The 26,223-nt window shown below is 39.2% G+C and overlaps 2 protein-coding genes across 2 annotated transcripts in view; both read left to right on the top strand.

Annotated features, from left to right (window-relative positions):
* LOC109702353 (interphotoreceptor matrix proteoglycan 1-like) overlaps positions 1-4,297 on the top strand; it is a 39,345-nt gene extending 35,048 nt beyond the window's left edge. The window contains exon 8 of the mRNA XM_020187720.2: positions 4,235-4,297. Coding sequence (XP_020043309.2) covers positions 4,235-4,297 — 63 coding nt within the window. The remainder of the gene's footprint in view (positions 1-4,234) is intronic.
* A 5,069-nt stretch (positions 4,298-9,366) lies between these two features.
* LOC109686457 (interphotoreceptor matrix proteoglycan 1-like) overlaps positions 9,367-26,223 on the top strand; it is a 107,088-nt gene continuing 90,231 nt past the window's right edge. Inside the window, exons 1-3 of the mRNA XM_074068359.1 lie at positions 9,367-9,609; positions 11,076-11,149; positions 12,471-12,549. Coding sequence (XP_073924460.1) covers positions 9,516-9,609; positions 11,076-11,149; positions 12,471-12,549 — 247 coding nt within the window. The 5' untranslated portion in view covers positions 9,367-9,515. The remainder of the gene's footprint in view (positions 9,610-11,075; positions 11,150-12,470; positions 12,550-26,223) is intronic.

Genomic DNA, 26,223 nt, shown 5'->3' with positions numbered 1-26,223 from the left:
CTTGGTTGTTGTCTGAATGCTTTCTTTGCTGCAAACATTCATGGCAACCTCAACACAGCTGCTTTTTATACCCCCGTTAACATACATTCCAGCAGAATCTAGCAGACCCCTGTGCGTTTAGTATTATTAATAAGGTTAACTGGGCACTTAATTAGCAATTTAGTGGCTAGTGCTCCATGATTGGAAGGTTCCCCAGAAGATTATTTAGCAGAATTAATTGAAGGCTTTTGTCATCTCCTCCCTTGACACCATCTACACCCTCCTAAGCAAAGCTGATTCTTAATCAATGGCAGACAGGTTCACAAAGAGGGCATGAACACAAACAAACAATAAATTCTCTCCAGCAGAGCTCATGCCTAGTGTGGAGCGCTCCTGGAGGGGAGAACAGCCTCCCCATCGCCACTCCCTGCTGCAGATGCTCAGCTGCAGGCTCTGCAGAGGGGTTCTGCACTTGATCGATTGTTGTCATAGGAAGAAGAGCATCTCTGAAAGAGCTGTGCTTCCAAATCGGAATGTCCTGCTCCCAACATTGTAGCTGACACTCAAACCTTCTGACCCTTTTAACTGGGACAGTCCCTGTTGCTGGAACAGTAAACAAATTCTCTGTGGCCTCAATGCTGTTGGCCATAGGAGACCAGAAAAGACTTGAAGCCTGAGCACATCCATCTGTTCCTGCTCATGATAAAGACCAACTCTGCAGAACTTGGCCTCCCAGCTTTTCTCTGTTACATCTATACAGAATAGAAGTGGAGTCACAGAAACTTAATCACCCAGGCTTCCTGCTCTATCTCTGATGGGACCCACATTATGCTTGTCCCCTTGAGTTTAAAAAAAAAAAACTGACTGAAGGCTTGCTCTGCCCTTACCACACTACTATGTGGTCACTGGAGGAGTAAGAAAAAACCAGGCTCTCACAGAGCTAGGAATCCAGTGGTGAGTCTGATAGAAAAAAAGCAAATAAATAGCATAGCATCACCAACAGTATCATCTCTGCCAGGCACTCCTTACAGCAACCTTATGGCACAGGTATTCTTATCCCATTTTGCCCAAGGGCACCAAGAGTCAGAAAGACTAATAATAATCTCAAGATCTTGCAGCTAGAAAGTAATGGAACCCAGACCTATATAAGTATCTCCTTATCACCCAAAAGCCAGGCTACCTTCATCATTGCAGTTCCTATAGGATCAGAATATGAAAACTATTTTTAATATTAGCACAAGAAAGTATAATTACAAGGCAAGTCAGTCTACTGTGAAAAAAATTCCATGATGCAGTGCAAAGCCCAATATCAGTGATTCCGGGATTATCTGTGCATCGCTGCGCTAGTCCCTGGCACGGGAAATGTAGAGTCACTGTAATTTTAGATTCAGTGGTATGTTGATGAGTTTGAAGAGGGAAGAGATGTACTAAATTCAAACAATATTTGCTGAGTCCCTACTATGTGAATGGCAATCTGTTAAGCACCTAAGGCAAGAGAGATAAAGATGCATGAACAAGACATGGTCCCTGAGCAGGGACCATGATCTGGGTGAAGGAAATGGACATGCACCTCACAGACCTTGCATGGTGTAATGAGGTCAAGAGTGACAGAGAGAAGAAATAGTGGCATCTGATTCTGGAGCTCTCTCTACAAATGCTTTTCAGTAGAGAAGACGCTAGAGCTGGCTTTAAAAATAGGTGTGGGCAGGGAAAGCAGTCAATGAGCAGAAGATGGAGGATGGTACAACTTGGGCTAAAGGAAAATAAACTAGAGGAGCCTGGAAAATAGACGTGTGTGTTGTGTATGGGGAGAGCCAAGGTCAGTTTAGTGTCACTAGAGGACAAGATTCCGGCCAGAGACATAATCATGGCAAGAAGTGCATCTGATAAGGCAGCTGGAATGGAGGGGGACAGGTACAGATTCAGGAGGGTCTTAGATGTCTTTCCAAAGAATTGGACCTCATTCAATAGGCAGTGCACCCATCAAGAGATTTTTAATGAAGAGCATCAGATAAAGAATGATTCCTTTAAGGAAAAAAAAACTCCTGGAAAACCATCTCTTTTCCTCTCCACACACACCCAGCAATGCAATGCAATAGAAGAGACGGGGAGTATGCTGGCTGTGGAAATAAGAAGACTGTCGTGGAAGTATTACTGGTGGATGGTCTCCACCCTGCTCAAGAGGTTCTCAGGTCCTTGTATCTCGGAACAAAGCATCAGACAGAGACACGGATTGCAAGCAGTAGAAGAGTTTTATTGAAAAAATAAGTATACAGTGTAGGAAACTCCACAAGACAGAACAGTGGACTTTGGCCAGATGGCACAGAAGCCCTGATCTTCGTTCAAAGAGCAATTTACAGGTTGTAAGGACAAAGGTCGGGAAAAAGCCTGGGCAGTCTTTGCAGAAGGAGGTAGGGTGATTGACAGATTTGATTGACAAGAGGATGTTATATAACTTATTTTTGACTGTGCAATGCATTTTGTTATGTTATTCTGTATGGGGCTTAAGTAGGGGGATGTCTCAAAAGCTCATCTGAGGTCAGGTTCCCCAGCCCTCAGCACATGTGCTAGCCCGGGAATTTCCCTTTTGTACAAATATTCTCTTTTATCATAATGTAGTCGTTATTGAGTTAACCACACAAAGGGTGGGGGGTGTGCTAGAGACATTCCTAACCAGATGTCTCCTCAAGAGGGTATGTCCTAGATAGAATTTGGGACATGTCCTAGGTGGGACTTTTATGACATTTTATATCTGGTCAGTCTCTACCCACTTCTTGACCAAACTGTACTTCTCTATCTTCCTGCCTTAGAAGTAAAAGACATTGTGGGATTCAAACTAATAGGAGTTAGTGTGAAGATCATGGGGACAGGGTATCCAGGGCTCCTGGGCTTTCTGGCATGAAGACGATGTATATCCTGACCTTGACTGAGGTACAGAGGCCTGGAAAAAAGAGATGTGGGAGAAACAGAGTAACCCTGGTTTGGGCAGATTCAGTTAGTGGAAATGTTGGATTATTTGTGTGAAGAGCGCAAAACTGTGTATCAGGTGATCATTGAAGCCATTTGGGAAAATGAGATATCTTCCAAAAAGAGGGAGAAGGGAGGAGGACAGGTAAGGGAGGACAGGGTTGAGTTCCTGCTCACCTGTTCAGCCTCACCTTTCATCCTGCTCTCCCACCCAGGCTTCTCTACTAAACATCTATCCTTACTCTTAGTCTCTCTTGCCTCCCAGCCTCTCTACAAGGAATCTGGATCAGACAGCACTGGTCTGTGCAACAGCGCCCTCTGGACCTAGCCTGATGACTGCCATGGAGTTTATGGAATAAACAAGAAGAGTCAAGCAGGCTGTGGAGGCTAAGGATGGAAACTTGGAGACTCCTTATATTTAAAGGAGAGAGTGAAGACAGGAATCAGATGGAGAGAGCAGTGAGAGAGATGGAAGAGTAGGAAGGAGGACAGCCCTGTGAAGGAGGCACAGAAAATGCTACTAGATTTGTAGAGAGCCGAGTGTCATTGACCTGGAGAGAACCCTGCATCATGGGGAGCCTAGGGCAGAGGGAGAAGACACAAACTGAGAGAGAGCTGGGGAGTGGCTGGGTATATGTTAATGCTTTACAGTTATAAACTACTCTGATAACAAGCCTCACTAACAAGGGCGAATTCATTAAGAAAATGTTGGGAAGTCTACATAAATCTAAAAGCAAGTCTAATCTGTGAGATTAGAATCTGTTTCTACCTCTTTGTTTAGGTACAGCAGCCATTTTGAAATTAATAATACCTTTAATATCACTGATACTTTCCAAATCACTTTCTGAATTAATTTCAGAAAATATTACAATCAACTTTAGAGTTTAGCAAATACTGTGTTACTCTGTATAAGTGAAAATCAGTAACCAAAACTGTTCCTCCAAATGCTACCTGAGGCTGAGGTTCTCAAATGGTAGAAGCTTAGCAAGAGAAAGCCCTGGGTTCAAACCCCATTCCACCAAAAACCAAACGAAATAAATGTCACCTTAAAGTTAGTTCACTTTTTATGTAACAGCATCTCAGAACTACCCAACTTCAACTTTTAAATAAAATACTTCCCTCTGGGTTTCAGAAACAACTGAGAACAAAGAGTTTCACTTTTTTCATTGTTTCATTTTTCCATTTTTATTTCCCCCTAACTCATCAAAAGTGTTTAGGCTTTTTCAGTTTGATAAGATCTGACCCAGTGGAACCAAAGAATGTTTCATAAATGTCTTTCTTTCTGCAGTTGCAAAAGGTATTTAAGAAACTTCCAGGATTCAAAGAAATCCATGTGTTAGGATTTAGGTAAGTAAGAGAATCAGACTCTTCTCAATTTTTAAATTACTTTCTCCTTTTCTCTTTTAAAAGCGATGTCAGGAGGATTTTAAGGTCCGTTTTCCCTCCATTGTTTAGCTCCTGATGACTGAATACAATTCAAATAAAGGAGCAGTCTAATTAGAACATGACTCTCAGTGATTTTTAGGGGTAGCACGGGATGTTGTTACTCTTTCTGGTGAAATACTGCCCTCTACAGAGCGTTCATCTGCTGTCCTTGGCAATGTCACTAATGAACCTCTTCGGAAAATACTTCAGTGGAGACAGATCCAAAAAAGTAGCAATTAATTGCCTTGTTTCAGATTGACTGGTTTCCTATCCAAGGCTAAATTTCATTATCATTTCAACAAATCATGTTACCCAAGAGACAGGTGAGCCTAATAAAAGGTGGTTCCTATGGGGTGGAGGGGTTGAAAGACTGAGGTGAACAGGGACAGGGTTTGTAAAAGCAAGACATCCCAAAACAAACCTTTTATATTATTTTAGTGCATGAACTATAGTAATTATTAAATGAAATTTTTGAATAAAAGAAATGAAAGCAGGGTATAATCATGTTCTCATGGCTTTGGCACAAGCAGACCTGTAACCATTGCCATCTCAACATTCCCCTGCAGGTTCATGGGTTTTGAAGAGAATATCTACATCCATCTCTAAGCTCTCGTTATTTCAAACGTCTACAGGCAGGATCATAAAATGTTATTTTTTTTAACAATGCCTCAGGATAAATATGAGTGGTGGCATGGGCAGAATGAGACTCATGCCCTGAAGGGGGTCTGTGAGTCAAGAAAGCCGGCCTGGCCAGAAGGTCCTCCTGTCTTCTGGTGCAAGCAATGCATGCAAAGAGCAGGGCCGGGGTGCCCTCCAGGGTTGCTGCTTCCACAGCTGTCAGACTCCTCTGATTTGTGTAACTCCAGAGGAAGGAAATATTGAAAAGTGAAAGTTATAAAAGATGAAACTCTTAATATTTACCACAGCAAACTCATTCTTCTTTATTTCAAGATGCTGTTCTGCAGTATTCCACATGAAATCAGATGGATTAGAGAAAAATAAAAGGTGATAGGAAATATTTTGCATAAATGGCAGGGTTCTCTGAACAAATCACAAACTAAAGAACAAATTTTTAATCTAAAAGCTGAAGAAAATGAGGAAGTCATTCTCTCAGTGAATGGTTACATGTTCATTATCACCTCCCTTCAATAAATGAAAGACTGATTTTAAAAATCTATTTCAGAAGAAAATCAAAATGTTAGATGATGAAAATTTCCAAGGTAAAACTTTTAAAGATGATCCCTGGGAGATGAATCTTTCACAAGTGTTTATCTCTGTAAGGACTTTTTCTTATTTCTGCCAAAGAAGCTTATAAAGTAAGTTTAATCACATTTTGCCAATGATTTTCATTGTGTCATGGGCATTTTAGTTCACAAGGAAATAATTTGGCCCCTGCATTCAGTAAATGAGCAGACAAACTTTTCAGGATATTGTAAAGTTAGCTTATCACAAAGGAAATTGCTTTCTTCTGGAGCCAGATCCCCAAAACACTGAAACCCCATGAGTCTCATGGTAGATTTTCCTTCTGCTCATTTGTATAAAAGCTGATTTATAATTTCTCAAGTACTTTCCTATCAGTGACCTCATTCAATTTCTCAACACAACTGGAAAGTAGTTAGAACATCTATTATTAACACAATTTTAAGGATGAACAGGAAAAGGTCCACTTTAAATGTTGCTTTATCCCTTACAGCAAATGTGGGAATCTATTAATGTTCACTTGATCTAGTCAGAGCTGGTGCACAGATGTTCATAGCAACTTTATTCATAATGGCCATGAACTGAACACAAGCAAATGTCTATCATCAGAGCAGTAAACAAATAGCTGTAGCATATTCTTACTATAAACTCCTTCTCAACAAGGAATGAATTATTGAAATACATAACAACAAGGGGACCTCTCAAAATAACTGTGTTGAGTGAAAGAAGCCAGACAAAAGTGCACTATGATTACATTTATATTAAATTCTAGAAAATGCAAACTGATCTATAGTGACAGAAAACAGATCAGCAGTTGCTTGGAGAGGATGAGGTAGAGAGGGTACAAGGAGGAATTGTCTAGGGGCAGGATAAAGCTTTAGGTGATATATATGCTACTGACGTTGGTTGGGGTAGTGGTTTCACAGGTGTATAGTGTCAAACTTATCAAATTATATACTTTAAATATGCCCAGTTTGTTTGTGCAATGATATGTCAATAAAACAAGTTTTTTTAATTAGTAGGACGGGGTCTTCACCCAGGAAGCCTGCCCTCCCTCCTGAGCTTTGTGGATTATGAACTATTGCTGAAAACAAGCAAGAGGCAGGCCCTGGGTGAAAAGCTGGTAGAAAGAAGTCTCCTCCACAGAGCAGGGTTCCTTAAACAGTCATAGACTGTCCCTTGTCTCCACAGAGGGAAAGCAGTGGCATGTCTGCATCACATCCATTTCAGTTATGTTACATGAAAAGATGAAAGTTAAATGAATTTACAGTCCAGGCAGAAAGAACAGTGACACTTACCCCAACACATGTGTAGAGTGCCTTTTTAAGCAACTATTATTTGCAATGTAAAGAGAGAAAACTGAATATAGTTTGTGAAGTAAATTCATATATATGCCCAGAGGAGCATAAAATATATCTGTCATTTTAGTGGGATCAAGGGGCCATTTTGCAGGCACAGACAGATGATGACACAAATCTGTCTGCCCAGGTTTGAGGGCAAACAGAACAGGTTTCAAATTCTACCTCTGCCATTTCCAACTGACACTTTCTTTCCCTGAGCATGTTCCCATACCTGGAAGTGGGGCTTGTGTTGTTGAAAACACTAAAGAAGAACTCAAATAAACTGCTTGGTGCAGACCACTCACGCAGTACACAGGTGGCTGCTTTTCTAACAAGCTGTCCCATGATGAATTGGACCAGTTACTGGTTCTAGGGGTCAGCCTCAAATAAATTACCTTCAGGAACAAACTCTTCATTTAATGCCATTTAGGAGGTAAGAAAATTATTTACAAAATACTTTAAAACTTTCTGGCAACAGTAGCACTCAAAATATAAGATGTGCAGGATATATTTACAGCCTCTTCAAGGAGTACTATGAAGAAATCAATGATTTTAGGAAGAAGATCATAAAAACAGGCTCAGAACCATCCAGTAATGATGTTTACATCCTGAGATGCACATGGCTCTCAAAATTTGCATCCAAATTCTGATGGCAGTAGATAGATGGATAGATAGATAGATAGATGCTTCAAAGCTCTGAACAAACATAAAAGACAATGTAGGAAAAATTTTTGCATATGAAATAATTCATTGAATGCATCAATAAATCTCATAAAAATTCTTTCCCCTTGCATGTATCCATGGTGTGTGATGAAATGAAGACCAAAGAAAGAAACAGATGGGTAATTTGGACTTTTTTAATATTCTGAAATATAGTGTGTTTTCCTCTATAAGTTTATATGCTGCTGCTGTACAAATAAACATTATTTATTTGTTTATTTATACAGACAATTTTTATTTGTCTGGGATAAGCCAATGAGTTCTTAGTGTTTTCTTATTTAGATAGAAGTAATTGATCCATTAATAATTTTTAAAACTCTCTAATCAAAATCACTATATGGATAAGCAATGAAACACTGACTTAATCATCTGGAAAGGATCCTATAAAACTCAAGTTTTTAGAAAAATGTGCAAATGTCTCTGTGTGATGCAAATATGACTTAACTATTTCTTTAAATATTGTTTGAAATGGGAGTGGTTGGATTACACACATACGTGCCACCAACTAGTCTGATAAAAAGCAGAAACACTGCTTTGCCCCCTGGTTCCAAAGTCAGTTTAAACTGAGAAAGGACCCAGTATACCTTAGAGAGCTCAGAAATAAGAGTCTAACATTGGTTGCTACAACTGACTAGTGAAATAATGAACTGCAGACCCTGACTGACTGTGTGGTCTCAAGAACTGTCAAGACCACACACTGTCAGTTCCTGTGGCATTTAAAATATTTCTGCATCCCTCTGTAGATTTATAACATGAACCAAAAGATGAAACCTGATTCTCGAAGGCAGGGTTCTGGAGAATCCTGTTTCTTTTTTACATACAAAAGGGCATTAAAATAATAAATAAGATAAAAAATACAATTAATCATGTTCTACGTATGGTTTTCCTTCCTCTTTTTTCAGATCTTCCTTCTGTTATTCTATGTCCTGCTTCTGGTTATTTCATCTAGAAGTGTTGTTTGTTTAGTATGGGTTTTGGTTTTGGGTTTTTGTGTGTTTTTGAGACAGGGTCTCAGTATGTAGCCCAGGCTGGCCTCAAACGATCTGTCTATCCTCCAGCCTCAGCCTCCTGAGTGCTAGGATTAAAGGCATTGAAACCATGCCAGCCAAAGTTTTGGTTTTGTTTTTATACTTCGTAAAAAAAATACTTCGTGGGCTTGCAGAGTGGGTCAAGTAGTAAAGCACCTGCCTAGCAAGCATGAGGCCCTGACTTCAAACCCCAGTATCTACCACTTCGTGGAAGAAAGTAGAGAGAAATGGCCATAAGGAGTAAAACTTTGACTTGGTTGCAACATCCATAGTTTCTTGTATCACTACTACATCCTACATTGCTATTTCATAGACCTTCATAAAGGAGACTATTTGTAGAAAAAAGGACAATTCATCCTTCTTCCTAATTGTCACTGCATGACTTTTAAGACCGCCAATTAACATTGGACCATTAACACTTTTTCAAAAAGACATAAAGAAAATATGGATGGATTCAGTTCATAATCCTTCTTTAACTTGGACTTTACCCCCAATGCTGACATTTGATATTAGAACTCAAAATATATGTTAATTCTTTCTCCACATTTCAAATTTCTATAAAACACTGAAATATTTTAAGTAGACTATTCCTTTAAAGCCTATCAGAAGAGTTTGAAGCTGTTCTGAAGACCTGCAGGATGACTGTCTTTAGGAGGTGTGTAACAATGGCTTTGGGTGCGATGTGTCTTCTACTGTTCACAGTTCAAATTCCATTGCAATACGCCTGACAGCCATCTTTAAGAGAGATAGCACAGAAGCAAAAAGCCCTGCAAGTGACCTCCTGTCTTTTGATTCCAACAAAATTGAAGTTGAAGGAGTCCATCATGGAGACACAGAGGACAACAAACAACCGGAAATGTACCTCAGAGGTGTGGACTTCAAAAAGCTGATCAGCGGGGTACTAGAAGAAGACCAGTCCTTGGATGTGAGAACAATTCAGTTCAGAGATGGTCAGTTGGCAATGTCACAGTCTTAAGTTTATCCTCATTCAGACATAGAAACTAGCACATGAATGTCTCATGGAAATTATCATTTCAACTCAGGCCTTATAAAGTCAATCATTACTGTGACAGGCACATCATGCATGGTACTATTTCTGTCTCTCCTCTCCAAATCCAGCATCTTGTTTAATGAGCCCTGGGTGACCACTTTGTACCAAGGAAAGAGGATAGCTCTAGGAGAATCCAATGACTTCAGCTCAGTCCAGGTCAACCATGATCAGCCAGTAGAGTCAGAGAGAACTCATGGACAGTTTCACTCCCATGGCACAACTAAACTGACACCCTCATCTCATTAGTTGGTCAGATCCCAGCAGAAATAGATGAAACATTGAAATTAGGATAATTTGAAGAGTATTTGATAAAGGGACAGCTCATAAGAGCTTGTCTATACTCAAAGGAATAGGGTAGTTTCCTAAGGCTAGAAGCAGCAAGGCTTCATTACTATCCCCAGGTATGAAGCATTGACCAATGATCTAAGCTGTCCCAAAGATAGAAGTGGAACCATTAATATAGTCTATATAAGTGAACCCCCAGAGCAGAAAGTAATAGCAGACAAGAGAATGGATCTAAAAAGGTCAAGATAATCAGACATCCTCAGGATTCTCAGAGGATGCCTGGAAGGACCCCGAAGCCCGGAACTCACCATCAGGCTCAGTACACAGTGTACAAGACGGACAGTGGAAAGGCATCTCCAGCACAACACAGCAGGAAACAGGCTTTAAGATGGAAGTAGGACTTCACAGTCAATCCTTGGTTGTAGGATTTATGCCAACCATCTCTTCCTTTGTCAGCTCAGTCATATTTTATCCCACTGGCCTAGCCAATCAGCCTAACTGCTTGGCCAAAATCTGTAGAAAAAAAGTGAACACCCTAAAAATCTACCTTAACAATTATTCTTTTTGTAACATTTTATAAATATTCACAGGTTACAATGTGCTTATTTGATACATATATACATTATGTTGTGATCAAATCAGGGTAATTAGCATATGTAACATGTCATACATTTATCATTTCTTTGTGATGAGAGCATTCAAAAGCCTCTCTTCTGGTGATTTTGGAATATATAATACATTGCTGTTAACTGTAGTCACCCCACTGAACAATAGAACATGGCACACCTTCCTCCTCTCCACTCACACCCACTGTTGTGCCCATTAACCAACCTCACCACCCCCCTCTCCCTTCATCCAACTCTTTCATCACATACACATGTAAAAGTAACCTTATATCTTTCCTTCAATGCATCATTCAGGTTAATGACCATCAGCCCATGTGAACCTTATTTCTTAATGACTATTTGCGCTATTCCTTAAGAATTAGTTATTGCCATATTTTTTTCTTCTTGGCTATTTTATTACCCCAATCATAAAAGAAAACAGAAACACTCCAACCTTGTAATTTTTCACCCACAGAAATTGGGTCATCACCAACCTCTGAACTTGACACCCAGTCAGAGCTGCCTAAGTCTCCTGCTGACATCACAAAGGTAAGTGAGTCACAAGGGAGGGGTGAGGATAGGTAAGACACCTAAAAAACTAGCTAGCATTTGTTGCCCTTAACGCAGAGAAACTAAAGCAGATACCTTAAAGCAACTGAGGCCAATAGGAAAAGGGGAACAGGTACTAGAGAAAAGGTTAGATCAAAAAGAATTAACCTAGAAGGTAACACCCACGCACAGGAAATCAATGTGAGTCAATGCCCTATATAGCTATCCTTATCTCAACCAGCAAAAACCCTTGTTCCTTCCTATTACTGCTTATACTCTCTCTACAACAAAATTAGAAATAAGGGCAATTAATAGTTTCTGCTGGGTATTGGTTGGGGGGGGAAGAGGGAGGGGGTGGAGTGGGTGGTAAGGGAGGGGGTGGGGGCAGGGGGGAGAAATGAGCCAAGCCTTGTATGCACATATGAAAAATAAAAGAAAAATGAAAAAAAAAAAAAAAAAAAAAGGTAAGTGAGTTTGTTGACCTTCTCTTGTTCAACTTGGAACAAAGCCTCAAAAACTCTGACAAAAAAATCAGCTTAAGGACTAAATAGAAGAAAATTCCCTTTGCAATGCGAATTCTAATTTTTTTCTGTTTTTACAGGCTATATTTGAATAACCCACTTCCAGTAACTATATTAATAAAATGTCTCACAAATGCATTTCAAATATCCTAAAGTTCACTTTTCTTGAATTTAGTTAGATTAGAGTCAGAATTGTGCTCCATTTTTAATAAACACATTTTTATGAACTAAAAAGGAATAATCAAAGCACAGCATATTGTTTAATTTTACCTTTCAGAAATAAGTATAAATATAAGCATAACTTGTAAATTTATTTTTAATTCTTAAGATCTTACCTACATATTTATTTATGGGAGATGGCAAATGCAAATTAATGTCTTAGAAAGTAAAGATAAATAAATTCAGTAGTAACTTTTGCATTTAATTTACAGCTATGTTCACTTAATTTGTGCCAAAAGTTGTCACTAGAGTTTTCATAAATAGAAATGTTGACTAAGCTCTATTCCCTCATGAATGAAAGAATTTGGAAACTGAAACATGATTGGCACAATTCAAAGTATTTCCATTTTTAGTCAGGCAAATCAGTTGGCCATGAAGGAATAGATCATGTAATAGATTACTGAGTCAGTACATGTTATCATTTCAGGGCACACTTTTAAATCAGAGTCTACTTCATAGTAAATTCATGACAACTGCAAAATAATTTTTTTAACTTAAATATTAAAACTATGAAGTATAGCCCTTGTCATGTACAGAGAAATGTCCCTTCCCAACATCTGTCTTTCTAATCCATTCTTCAGGATGCTGCTTTGAGTTCAGGACTTTCTCTTAGTGAACCCAGGCTTGAGACAGTGGACAGAGAAGGACCTGGCCTACCTGGTGAGTCTCTTCCCACAGAGTCAATGTTAGATGACAACATTCTCTTTGGTGAATCCATCTATTTACTATCTCAAAGACCCACAATGAATTTATCTTCCACCCAGGAAAGTTCTGCTGTTAGCAGCATTTCCAGGGGAAGAGCATCCACTAAACAAGCCCCTTCTGAGAAGCAGGACACCCACATCATCCTTTCCTCAACTCTAGTTTCCCCCAGAGAGAACCAACAGCCTTTTCCTGATGGATCTAGTGAGGGAAGCTGACACCAATTGTTGCCCACCTCCATGTATTTATTGTGTTTGTTTATTTTGTTGTGTTGTGTTATGCTTGTTGTATTATTTAGGTTTTGAGACAGGATCTCTCTATGTAGCCCAGGCTGGCATCAAACTCATGATCCTCCTGCCTCAGCCTCCTGAGCACTGGTATTATAGATGTGCACCATCACACCTAGCTCATGTGGTTTGGTTTTGTTTTGTTTTTTTTAATTAGGGTGTATTAATTATACAAAAGTGTTTCATTGTGAAAGTTCCATACATGCATATAATGTACTTTGATCAAATTCATCTTCTCTAGTGCTAATTGCAAATAAGAAAGCCAGTAAACACTGAAATCCTCTTGATTCATATTTGAATTTCCAGTGAAATTAAATTTTGAAGCAATAGGATCAAACTTTTTCACAGTTAAAGAAACAACAATGTATGAGGACCCTGTGGAGTGGGGTAAAAATCCTGCAGAAGAACATTTTTTAGTGCAAAAAGTAAGCTGATTTAGAGGCTTTATAGAGGTCTCTGGTGAAACTACAAATAACAGTGCTTTTAGGGACACAAGTCCCAGGGTGCAAGGCTGATAAGGACACAATGTGATTTTAAATGTGAATGTCACTGGAGATTTGTTTTGGCTGGTATTTTAATAGGATTATTACTGTTTTGGTCAGGAAATTCCTTGCAAAATCCTTCCTTAACCCTATTTTCCTCATAAACTCTGTATAAAATAGGTAGGAAATTTTACAGAATACAATGCTTTTCAAGAATACATATATATATATATATATATATATATATATATATATATATATCATGATTGCAGAACCTCCTGTACAAATTGGATTTGGTTTGCATGATTACCAGCAAATAAATGTTAACTTCATGACACAGTTGATTGCTGCATGACACCCAGTTCCTAAAGGCAATGGCTTAAAATAGCTACTTACTTTCCTATAAGTCTGAAATTTGGTCTGTGATCATTAAGGACAGCTCTTCTCTGCTCTATGCGTGCCAGGTGGAATATCTCAACTCATATTGAAGACCCATTTTCAAGATGATTCATTCACATGGCTGGCAAATAAACAATCAGAGCATTGACTGGTGGTTCCGTGTCTGCTCTGTGCAGACCTTTCAACAGAGCTGCCTGGGCTTCCTCACAACATTGTAGCAAGTTTGAAAGAGTCAGTATCCCAGCCTCTTAAGGGCCCAGAAAGAGCATCACTTCCTTCCATTCTGATAGCTAAGTAGCCATGGAAGCCACCTAGATTGAAGGGAGAAAACATAGATCATGTATCTTCATGGAGAATTATCAAAGATTATCAGGCCATTTATAATCAACCAAAGTTGACTTTTAAATCATTTAGAAGTTGGTTGAACATAATGAAACAGACCTTTAGGTGAAATGACAGATATTAAATGCTTACTGGATTGTTTCCTTTCATTATGAGATCATAAAATATTACTATAAAACAAGTATTTTAGGTAGACTAATAAAAATAATAGTGTATTCGTGACACAAGTATTACTGTATTTTCAAAATTGCTTTATTGTCTCATTTTATTCATATATTCCTTCCATCAGTAATGCACCATAGGACACTAAAGCTGGAAGGAATTTCAGAAATGAGATTGTTAAGTCACCATGCTTCACAGATGAGAAAAACAAGGCTAGAGAAGTGAAGTGACTTGATTTTAGAATAATTAGAGGAATGGATGTGTTGTGTAATTTTCAGTCAATGCTGTATAAGTAAAAACTGGTTGACCTGAGAAGATCACAGAACCAAGGCCATCAGTCAAGTTTTTTCAACCTATTGTACCATATTTGGCCTAAGTAGCCCTATCTTTTTAAACAAAAACACCCTCAAACTTATTTTCCCCTCAAACAAAATAGTCTAGCTTTCTGAGTCTCTACTATTTCACCTCCAGATACAACAAGGTTTTATGTCTAACCACATGTTACAGAGGCAGACCAATGCTCACAAAATTCACAGGTGACCTCCTATCTGGTCAATTAGCAGCCTCATTTCCATCTTTGCTTTATTTGACATTTCTGCCATGTGGCTTATTTGACCACTCCCTTCTTGAAATTCCTTCTCCATTTGGCTTCCAGAAAATGCCTCTTTGGTTCTTCCTATATTCTGTGACTCCTGTGTTTAGGCATGTTTTAGATTTTTAAATATGTTTATTAAAACCCTACTTCTTTTTTTTTAAGTAGCAATTTACAGGGAGGTATGCATTTAATAGTTTTATTTTAAAGAATCAAAAGAAAAATGGAAGACAGACAAAACTAAGATGACTCTTGGTGGAATGGAAAGAACTAGATAACAGTGGTGGCTTCATAAGTTTGTAACTATAGTAAATGCCACTGAATCACTAACTTTAAATGGTTGATTTTACCTTGTATGAGTTCACCTCAGTAATTTTTTAAGAAATCAGATCATTCTGTAGAGAAAGTTGTATTAAAAATGAACATTGTAAAGTTCTACATTTGCTTTAGGTGACTCATCAGTTTGGCTCTGAGCTTCTGAACAGGCTATGCAAGAAGGAAAACACAATCATAATGTAATTTAGATCTGCATACTTACAGCATGGAAATTGACTAGGAGAAAGGTTTCTCCTTTGGGTCCTCATCAGGACAGAAGGGATTATGGTGAATCAAGTCTTGTTGCATCAACCTCCATAGTGTGGAAAACCAGTGTCAAGTGTTTCCTTTAAGGCCTTCACAGGAGGTACACAATGAACACCAGAGTCCACTTCGTTACAACAGTTCTAAAGGATTAGGTTCTGACAGTCTGCCTAATTCAAGTATTGATTTTAGAATACTTAACGAAATGGATGTGTTGCATAACTTTCAGTCAATGCTATATAAGTAAAAATTGGATATTATAGCTGAGCTTTTGATTAGTATTGAGCAAAAAGTTATATTTGCTGATGTGGCAAAATATTCTATTTTGCCAATGAAAAGCCAATTCATGTAAGTTCATAATCAACCCAGGTGGAAGTAAAAATGACATAACTTAATGAAAATGTAAACTATAACTAGGAAATATTCCTAATTTAAAAAAAAAAAGACATTCCATTCATTCATGGAAAAGAACAAAAAGAAGAGTGCTTTGGACAAGACCAAGGCTTTCTTCCCTAAAACAAATCTGGATCTCTCCTATGCACAAATAAAATGAAACATAGGGCTCCAGAGTTCTGCACCATGATATTGCTAAGATAATTTTAGTATGAAAATTTCTTAAGGTTAGTGTCACCAAACGCCCACCCAGCCATTAAAATTTCAGTGAAGCACTCATAGAAATCTTTTAGCTTAAGCAGTTTAATTTAGCAGTTAATTCTGTGAGATAAAGTACCTGCAAATACACCTCTAAAAAGCCAAGTGAGTTGTTATGTTGTATAGAATTGTGAGGTATTCTATTATTAATATTTTTAGAGCAGTTGATCCCAAGACATACTTTCTTACATAGCCTGTTATCTGTTAAGATCACTTGTATTTCATAAAAATGAGAGTTAAAAACCTATAGAAGAAACTCAATAGTCTGTCTGCCACACAATATGCATCCAATTTATTCAAATATAGTATCAAATCATTGGGATAGAAACTTTGTGTAGTTTGGATTGGTCTGGTTTTGGTGGCTATAGCCAGCAATACGTTTCATAAGAATGGTCCTCTGATCTACCAAAAGAAGCCCCTTAGTATTCTACCTTTCAAAATACAGACTTTTTTACTTATGAAACATTCTATTTAAAATGTAATCAGGTCTCTTAATAACTTGCAGTATTTTAAGTGAAGAAGCACATTTTAGGCAGAGCTATTCTACTATTGGAAAATGTTTTGTCTTTTATTTCCGATCTAGGTAATATGTTAAAATCTGCACATTTCTAACTTTTCTTCATCTCATCTCAGCCTTTTGACTTGATCAGAAAGAGTCAGATAGGCTAAGTTAAATGAATGTTCCATGAAGTCAAGATTCATGGTCCATTTCTATTCATTGCTGTATCATCAATGTCTGCCAGATGTTTGACATACACAAAATAGGAAATTAATATATGTTGAATGAGTTAAAGGAATGAATGAATGAATATCATTTTTCCTCCATGAAAATTAGAGTTGATGAAAGTAATCTATTTCCATCTTAATCTGATTACTAAGAAGCTCAGAGGCAAATCGATGGCACTGAAACAGTCTTCTAGTCACACCACTCACCATTGCCAAAAGATGTCATCCATTTTCATACTTTACCCAAATCATTTTTCCTTCTTCACATAATGCCTTTCCATTCTTATAGCCTAATGACCTCCAACCCATGCTTTAAGTTCCAGGTAACCTGCCACCTTCTCTGTGATGCCTTTCCCAGTTTCTCCCTGAAAAAGATTCGAAAATACCATCTGTTCCCTGGCTCAATGGGGAAAAAAAGTCATACATACCTCCATTAAACATTTGCCATACGATATTGAAATTATTGCTGAGATCTCTCTCAGACTGAATTCCTAAAGCAAAAGGATATGTTCTTATTCCTTTTTTTTTTTTTTAACTCCTGTACTTAGCACAGTGTCTGGCACATGATTATGGTTTCATAACTCTTAGTCACTGCTGTCCTCACTGGGCCAATCAGTGTTATCAGTCACTGGCAGTGAACACCTGGAGGAGGTGCCCCTCCCTATGTTTGTCCCCTGAGGCTCCTAAAATGTGCTCAAGTGTTGGGCAGTGTTCCTTATTGGTAAATACTTTTGTCAAAATGAGAGTGCTGAAGAACTTTAATCATCTCTACCTCATAAGATAAAACAACTACCACACTGATTAATGTAAATGTAGGCATGAAGTGAAAGAAATTTGCAAAAGCCATTTTCCTAGCCAAAAAATTTACATATCAATCAGGGAGGCCTGGCAAAGATGTGATTTAAATTCTCCACTTTAGCATAAAAGGATAATAGTAAGACTTATAAGAAAAACTCAGTTGAACTTCAAGCTACTGTGATCAGTATTTTTTGTTTTTTGGTTTTTTTTAATTCTTAATGAATAAGGTTTTCCTAACATGAGTATATTACAAAATTTGTACTGGGGCAGGATGTAACTCAGTGGTACAGTGCATGCTTGACATACACAAGATTCCCCAGATACAAACTTCACAATGTCTCGGGAAAGATGAAAGGTAAATTGAAGTTCTTCCATCTCTCAAATTTGGTACTTCTAGATTTAACCTAGTTAAATAGTGAAATTGTACTGTTCTTCAAGATTTCAGTTTGGAAAATTTAATGGCCTGCTCAAAATTTTGTCATTTCCCAAGAAAATTCTTGTTCTAACCTACTCTGTATTCCTGCCTAAATCTGTTCTCTTTTCTCCCACTTTCCTCATTGTGAAGGTTAATGGTCTAGATTTCCACAATTGTCCTTCATCATTCTTGTATAGAAGACATTTCCATGGGGAGGGTGGACTCTAGTTCAGTTCCAGGTGATGAGGAAGGGAGGAAGTCAAATTGTAGTGCAGGTTCACCCAACAGCAACCTCAAGTTAGATAGTATCTCTGTCTTCACTTGTAGTTATACCGTCCATGGAGACTTTCCAATGGTCAGTACTTCCATGGTCATTCCCTGTGCCCCATGCTGTTAAGCGATGACTCCCTCTAATCTCTCCTTTTCCCACTATGGTCCCTCTCCCTCCCTGAGGTAAGGTCTGATTTCCATATAGAGTAGAGCTCTGTTTTAATCTCTTTCTAACATTTTTCTGAAAAGCCAAATGTTTCTAAGGTAAATCCTTCCACTTCTGCAGGGGAAAAAAGCAGTTAGAGGCAGTTGTAGAAAGAAACTGCATTTTTTTTCTTCCTGGCACACTGACAGTCCTCCACACAAACACATACACACTCAAATGATACAGTGTACCAAGCAGTTTTCAGGAACTCTTGGTAGCTTCATCTCATCTTGATGTCACATTTCTCCTTCTTTCTTCCTCAGGGGAGTTATCTTCTGCTCCCATGTAGATTGAGGGACTGGTCTATCACAGCTGAGATTCCAGAGATTCTGTAAGCCACAGGTCCAAGAAAACTCTTCAGTAGCAGTAGACCACAGAGGAAAACAGGTCTTACTGAATTCCCTTAATTAATAGTGTCTCCCTGAAATGCCATGCTCAGGCTGGCGTGATGAACATGCAAAGTCTGTCACAGGACATCAGTGGAACATGTAGCGTGTATATCAGCAGTTTCTCCCATGAACTGGTTTTGGCTATGCACTGTGGATGTCCAAATACTGTCTTCCCGTAGTTACCTCTTTATAGTCTGCCATGTGCCTGGTAAGCACGTTATAGGAAATGCCAGCCTTTACTGGTTCTCAGCTACTTGACATGGTCACCTTTATCGGTTCCATTTTTTTGTCATTTCCTATGTTGTAAGTTCACATTTACAAAAAGAAAAAGATTGATAAATACCCATTATGAGTGATGGTTGTGATTGATCTAGCCATTATTTAACAAAGAAGAGAAAAACAGAGGTCACTAAATACTGGATATGAAATTGATAAACAGAAAGACTCCTGGAGTCTTGGGGTTCTCTTTATAACCTTTCTTAGGACACAATCACCAATATTACTTTAACTCTGTAGAGCTGGTAGGGCTGCTTGCTCCTCATTTCCTGAGTGACTCTGTTCTACAATTTGGTAGTTTTGGGTTGTTTTTTCATTTCAGTTTTGGGTGTCTGTTATATTTTTCACTTTTGGTTTAGCATCTGCAATCTATCACATTTTGGAGTAGGTGTTAACACACCACAGGAGTTGTATTGATATCTTACCAATGCTAACAGAATGCCAGTGCCTCACGAGTGTCAGAAAACCAGTACTGCCAGCATCTCCCTCAGCTAGGCAAGAGGTGTGTGCCATATCCCAAGCTCTACAGTCCTATCACGTAATCTCTGGAAGCAGTCTCTGTTTTGTTTCCTTTCACACTCAGCGGCACTGAAACAATTAGAATACACTTGTTGAGCTCTATCCCCTGGATCATCTATCAATGGTCAACGGCTCTAATGATGAGAACGACTCTGCATGAATAAACACTTAAATGCATTTCAAGATTAAGCCTTTAAGGCAATTTTAACATAAATTTTAGCTTCAGAATCTATTATTTGATTGTTACATGTACAATGTTTTCAGGGGAAAAGGTTATTATAAAACGTGAGGAAGAAAGATTAAGACATTGCATTGGAGAAATATTGGAGGAAATACACTGCTGTTGCTATGGACTGAATGTTTGCATCCTGCCAAAACTTATTTTGAAGCTTAAATTCCTAATTGGTAGTGGGGCATTAGGGAGGTAATTGAGTCATTAGGGCAGAGATTCTCTCTCTCTCTCTCTCTCTCTCTCTCTCTCTCTCTCTCATCAGCCATCAGCAAATCAGGAAAGGCACCTTCACTAGACACTCATTTGCCAGTGCCATGATCTTCCTGGCCTCCAGAGTTATGAGAGATGCATTCATGTTGTTTGAGCCAGGAAATCTGGTATCCTGCTGGGGCAGCTATCAGAGGCACAGTCCCATCGATAGGATTACAACACTCTGTCACATACATCTCTGATCTTTCCAAGACCTAGATGGAGGAGTGAATTAAAATTTCATGTTGAAGAATTCTTCATTGCAACAATGCCAGAGGCTCAGCATAGTTGTCCACCAAGCACAGAGAAGGACTCTGAAAGGGAAAGTTAGGTTCACAGTGGACAAGGTGCACTTTCTACTGACTGACTTTACTCAAGACCAACATATAATAGTGAACAATGGAAGATTCATAAATAAAATGTAAAAACAACACAAAGAACTTTATATGGGCTAAACATATGTCTATAACTATCTTACAATCAAGGAGAGGAAAATCAGGAAGGAGCAGAGGTATCAAAGAAATCATTCGCAGAATTTTAAGGGGGCCAAAAGTGGGGAAAGAACTTTGCTGAAGTGGGTGGCAACCCTCCAAGTAGAACAAGTCTCATAAGCAAAGACACAAAGGGTGGAGTGCATCTCAGGGAAGAATGCAGAGGAATAAGTAGGGAAGAAGACATATCAAACACATCCTTCAAGCTCACAAAAGGGAGTTTCTGGGTGTTCAGGAAATAAAGAGAGATGATGAAATGAAGGCTAGGAAATAATGCTGTCCGGCCACAGCATGGTGGGTGAAAACCAGGATAGTAGGAGATTTTTATCTTGCATCGGGTGTGAAGCCTTGGAGGCATGGATGACAGTGGAAGCAGAGGAGAGGAAAGAAGAGATACAAAATATTTATCTTTAAAAAAATACCATGGACCACTTCAGATGGAAAAGAATGGTGATGTCAAACATATATGGTGATCTATGTTGTATATGAGACACCAAATTTCTTCCCAACCCAGAGCTGATAATCTAACTAATGGAACACAACGAACACCACATTGTCTCACTCTCAAGAGAGAGACAAAAAAATATTTAAGAGTTGTTTCATGGCTCACACAATTGTGAGAGCTGACAAGTCTAAAATCTGCATGTTAGATGACAGACTGGAGATGCATGGATCAGCTGCACTTGGTGCCACCTACTGTCAGAATTCTCTTTTCCCAGCCAAGATGCCCCAGCACTGACAAATGGATTAAGAAAATGTGGTATCTATACACAATGGAATTTTATGCAGCCATGAAGAAGAACGAAATGTTATCATTCGCTGGTAAATGGATGGAATTGGAGAACATCATTCCGAGTGAGGTTAGCCTGGCTCAAAAAACCAAAAATCGTATGTTCTCCCTCATATGTGGACATTAGATCAAGGGCAAACACAACAAGGGGATTGGACTATGAGCACATGATAAAAGCGAGAGCACACAAGGGAGGGGTGAGGATAGGTAAGACACCTAAAAAACTAGCTAGCATTTGTTGCCCTTAACACAGAGAAACTAAAGCAGATACCTTAAAGCAACTGAGGCCAATAGGAAAAGGGGAACAGGTACTAGAGAAAAGGTTAGATCAAAAAGAATTAACCTAGAAGGTAACACCCACGCACAGGAAATCAATGTGAGTCAATGCCCTGTATAGCTATCCTTATCTCAACCAGCAAAACCCCTTGTTCCTTCCTATTATTGCTTATCCTCTCTCTACAACAAAATTAGAGATAAGGGCAAAATAGTTTCTGCTGGGTATTGAGGGGGGGAGCGGGAGGGGGTGGAGTGGGTGGTAAGGGAGGGGGTGGGGGCAGGGGAGAGAAATGAACCAAGCCTTGTATGCACATATGAATAATAAAAGAAAAATGAAAAAAAAAAAAAAGAATTCTCTTTTCCTCTGGGAAGATCAGTCCTTTCTCTATTAAGACCTTCAACTGATTAGTTGAGGCCCATTCGCATTTGGAAAATATTGTTACACTCGAAGTCTACTGGTTTTTAGTCTGAAGTCTACTTTGTCCAATATGAGTAGAGCTACTCCTGCTTGCTTATGGGGTCCATTTGCTTGGAAAACTTTTTTCACCTTTTGACTCTAAGCCAGTGTTTATTTTTTTCAGTGAGATGAGTCTCTTGTAAGCAATGTATGGTTGGGTCCTGTTTTTTAATCCAATATGCTATTCTATCTCTTTTGTCTGGGGCATTGAAACCATTTACATTCAGTGTTAATATTGAGAGGTGCCTGTGGTTTCCAGCCATTTTTATTGTTCAGTTTTATCTATTCCTTGTTTACTGATCTGCTTGCTCAAAAGGGTTTATTCTTTCTTGAGTCTTCCTATCTCACTCTAGTTTCTTCTTCTATGTGTAAAAGTCCTTTAGGTGTCTCTGTAGTGCTGCCTTGGTGGTGCAAATTCCTTTAGTTTTTCCTTGTTTTGGAAGGTTTTAATTTCTCCTTCAATTAAGATAGTTAGTTTTGCTGGGTAGACAAGCCTAGATTGACAGTTGCTCTTTCAGTGACTGAATTATGTCCTTCTATGACCTTGTTGCATTTAGAGTGAATTGAGAAATCTGCTGTTATTCTAATGAGTTTGCCTTTATATGTGACTTCTCTTTTCTCTTTTTCAGCTTTCAGAATTCTTTCTTTGTTCTGTGTGCTAAGTGTCTTGATTATGATGTGTCTTGGGGTATTTCTTTTTTGGTCCTGATGGTTTGGTGCTCTGTAAGCTTCCTGCATCTGGGTGACTCTCTCTTTCTCAAGGCTAGGGAATTTTTCTGATATTATTCTATTGAATACGTTGTCAATTCCTTCAGTTTTTATCTCCTATCTTTCTTCTACACCCTTGATTCTAGGTTTGGTCTTTTCATGGTGTCCCAGATATCTTGCATGTTCCATTTTCTTAGCATTCTTTCATGATCTTTTACTGTTTGGTCTAATTCCTCTACTTTGCCTTCTGTTCCTGATACTCTATTTTTAACTTGCTCCACTCTGTTCACTAAGCTTTCAATTGCAATACGTATTTGGGATATTGAGTTGCTTATTTCAGATTATTTTTCAGGGTTTCCATATCTTTATTGATTTCCTCTTTCATATCCTGGATAGTCTTCTTAATTTCATTCATCTGTTTGTATTCTCTTTGAGCTCATTTAATTGTTTATTCACATCCTCTTTGAGGTCAGCTACTAACTTTTGTGTTTCTACTTTGAGGTCGTTAATCATTTTTACTATTGTTTTTGGAATTCATTATTTGATAGCTCTTCCCTATGTAGGTGTTTCAATCCTCTATGTAGATGCACTATATAGGAATTGGCTTTGGATGAAGCATGGCTGTCTTGCTGTTTCATTCTGCATTGAGATTTACACATCTGAAGTTGTTTTTGGTTAGGCTTTTAATCTCTTGTGACCCAGTAGTTGTTTGAGTTTTGTTTTGTTTTGTTTCCTCCTGAAGTTCCAGAAGTGTTCCTCAGAGAAGGAGAAGACTGCTGGCAGGATCTTGTTGTGGTGTCAATTAACTCTCTTCTCCCCTCAGCAAGGGGGCTGGAGTTCCCACTCTTTGGTGGGAGCTCAGGACCTGTCCTTCAGTCACAGTAGGGAGCACTGGGTCCCTGTGCACTGTGGGGGGAAGACCTCCTGGCGCCAACAGAGTAGAAGATTGCTGCTCAGTGAAGGACTGCATGGACAGGAGAGATGTGACTGTCCTGCAGGGAGGGGTGTGTGAAGCACTGGGCTTCTGTGCACCTTGGGGGACCAGGGCTTCTGGTGACTCCTGAAGAGGAGCAGGTTATAGCTTTCCTCCCCTCAGTGCGGAATCTGGCATTCTTACTCTTTGATGGTGGAGTGAAGGTTCTCTTTCTGTCAGGGACAGTGATGAGTGCTGGGCTTCCATGCTCTGTGGGGAGAGAAGCCTCCTGGCACCACCAGCGTAGCAAAGCCTGGAGCCTGGGACTCACTTAGGTGTGCGGTGGCAAGCTCCTGGCACTGAGTGGCAAGTTGAGGGATTTTAATCACCTGTTATCTCCCTTTGACTCAGTAACTGTGCAACGACTGGCTCAGTCATTAGGTAAGTTGATGTGCTATTTCTCTTCTCTGCCTAGGTGGTATAAATTAGCAATAACAAATTCACTGATTCAAAGACAGACTAGTTATTTACACAAAATGTAGTGAGCTCCTTGGTGACATTATCTATAATCCACGGAGATTGGGGGGGGGAAAAACAGTTGTTTGGGAAGAGAATGGAAGGGGGAGAAGATGGAAAGAGATGAGAAAGAAAAAATTGAGGTAGAGAAAGGAAAGTGGGCAATAGAGGGCTGAGCAAGTTAGTGTCAGGACAGAATGCAGAAGAGAGTTATGTGACAGTAAGATGGAAGAAAATAAAAGTTAAAATTAAAAATATGTACAAATTGGAGGCTACTTAAAAAGCTGGACATCGATCTACCATTTGATCCAGCAATACCATTCTTGGGGATATACCCAAAAGACTGTTACTCCAGAGGCACCTGCACATCCATGTTTATTGCAGCACTATTCACAATAGCCAAGTTATGGAAACAGCCAAGATGCCCCAGCACTGACGAATGGATTAAGAAAATGTGGTATCTATACACAATGGAATTTTATGCAGCCATGAAGAAGAACGAAATGTTATCATTCGCTGGTAAATGGATGGAATTGGAGAACATCATTCCGAGTGAGGTTAGCCTGGCTCAAAAAACCAAAAATCGTATGTTCTCCCTCATATGTGGACATTAGATCAAGGGCAAACACAACAAGGGGATTGGACTATGAGCACATGATAAAAGCGAGAGCACACAAGGGAGGGGTGAGGATAGGTAAGACACCTAAAAAACTAGCTAGCATTTGTTGCCCTTAACGCAGAGAAACTAAAGCAGATACCTTAAAGCAACTGAGGCCAATAGGAAAAGGGGAACAGGTACTAGAGAAAAGGTTGGATCAAAAAGAATTAACCTAGAAGGTAACACCCACGCACAGGAAATCAATGTGAGTCAATGCCCTGTATAGCTATCCTTATCTCAACCAGCAAAACCCCTTGTTCCTTCCTATTATTGCTTATACTCTCTCTACAACAAAATTAGAGATAAGGGCAAAATAGTTTCTGTTGGGTATTGGGGGTGGAGAGGGAGGGGGCGGAGTGGGTGGTAAGGGAGGGGGTGGGGGCAGGGGAGAGAAATGAACCAAGCCTTGTATGCACATATGAATAATAAAAGAAAAATGAAAAAAAATATATGTACAAAATATAAAAAAATAAATTAAACTAGAATAAAAGTAAAGTAAAATAAAAATAAAAAGGACATAGATAGATAGAATCAGTTCAATGAATGTTCTGGACTCTCCTCTGAATTCTGGTTGAAGTGGTGGCATTTTTATTTTTTTGTAGGGGATTTGGCCAAGACTGCCCCTTCTTAAGGTTGGTATGTTGGGTTGTGTGGCCATGAGTGTTGCTCTTGCCTATCGGGACAGCTTTGGTGGAGGGGGATGGGGCTCAGCTCTGGGTATTTGAGTCCAGGCTTCCTTTAGTGGGGTGGGACCTCTGGAGAAGGTGGGTTCTAAGAAGTGGTCCCATGAGGGTTTGGCAAGTGGGCAGTTGCCAGTCCCTTCCACTCACAGGGCAAGCCCATGAGTTAGAGATGAGCTTTTCTTTTGGTAAGACTTTTTGTTTCAGCTTGCTCCTGATTTCTCCAAGGCAGTGCAAAGCCTGGATTTCTCCACAGGGCTGCTGAGTAGCCCCATCCCCACATGGGCTTTTTCAGCTCTGTGTTCTGCTCCTCTCCCCTCAGACGGAGGGGAAAGATTCCCTCCATGTATTTGGCCACCAGTTTTTTTTTTTTCTTTTTTTTTTCCTTTTTCTTTTATTATTCATATGTGCATACAAGGCTTGGCTCATTTCTCCCCCCTGCCCCCACCCCCTCCCTTACCACCCACTCCACCCCCTCCCTCTCCCCCCCCCCAATACCCAGCAGAAACTATTTTGCCCTTATTTCTAATTTTGTTGTAGAGAGAGTATAAGCAATAATAGGAAGGAACA

The sequence above is a fragment of the Castor canadensis genome, chromosome 1 (assembly GCF_047511655.1).
Source record: "Castor canadensis chromosome 1, mCasCan1.hap1v2, whole genome shotgun sequence".
In the NCBI taxonomy this organism is placed as follows: domain Eukaryota; kingdom Metazoa; phylum Chordata; class Mammalia; order Rodentia; family Castoridae; genus Castor; species Castor canadensis.
Note: the sequence above shows the minus strand (reverse complement) of the source record. Positions and strands in the feature narration are given on the sequence as shown.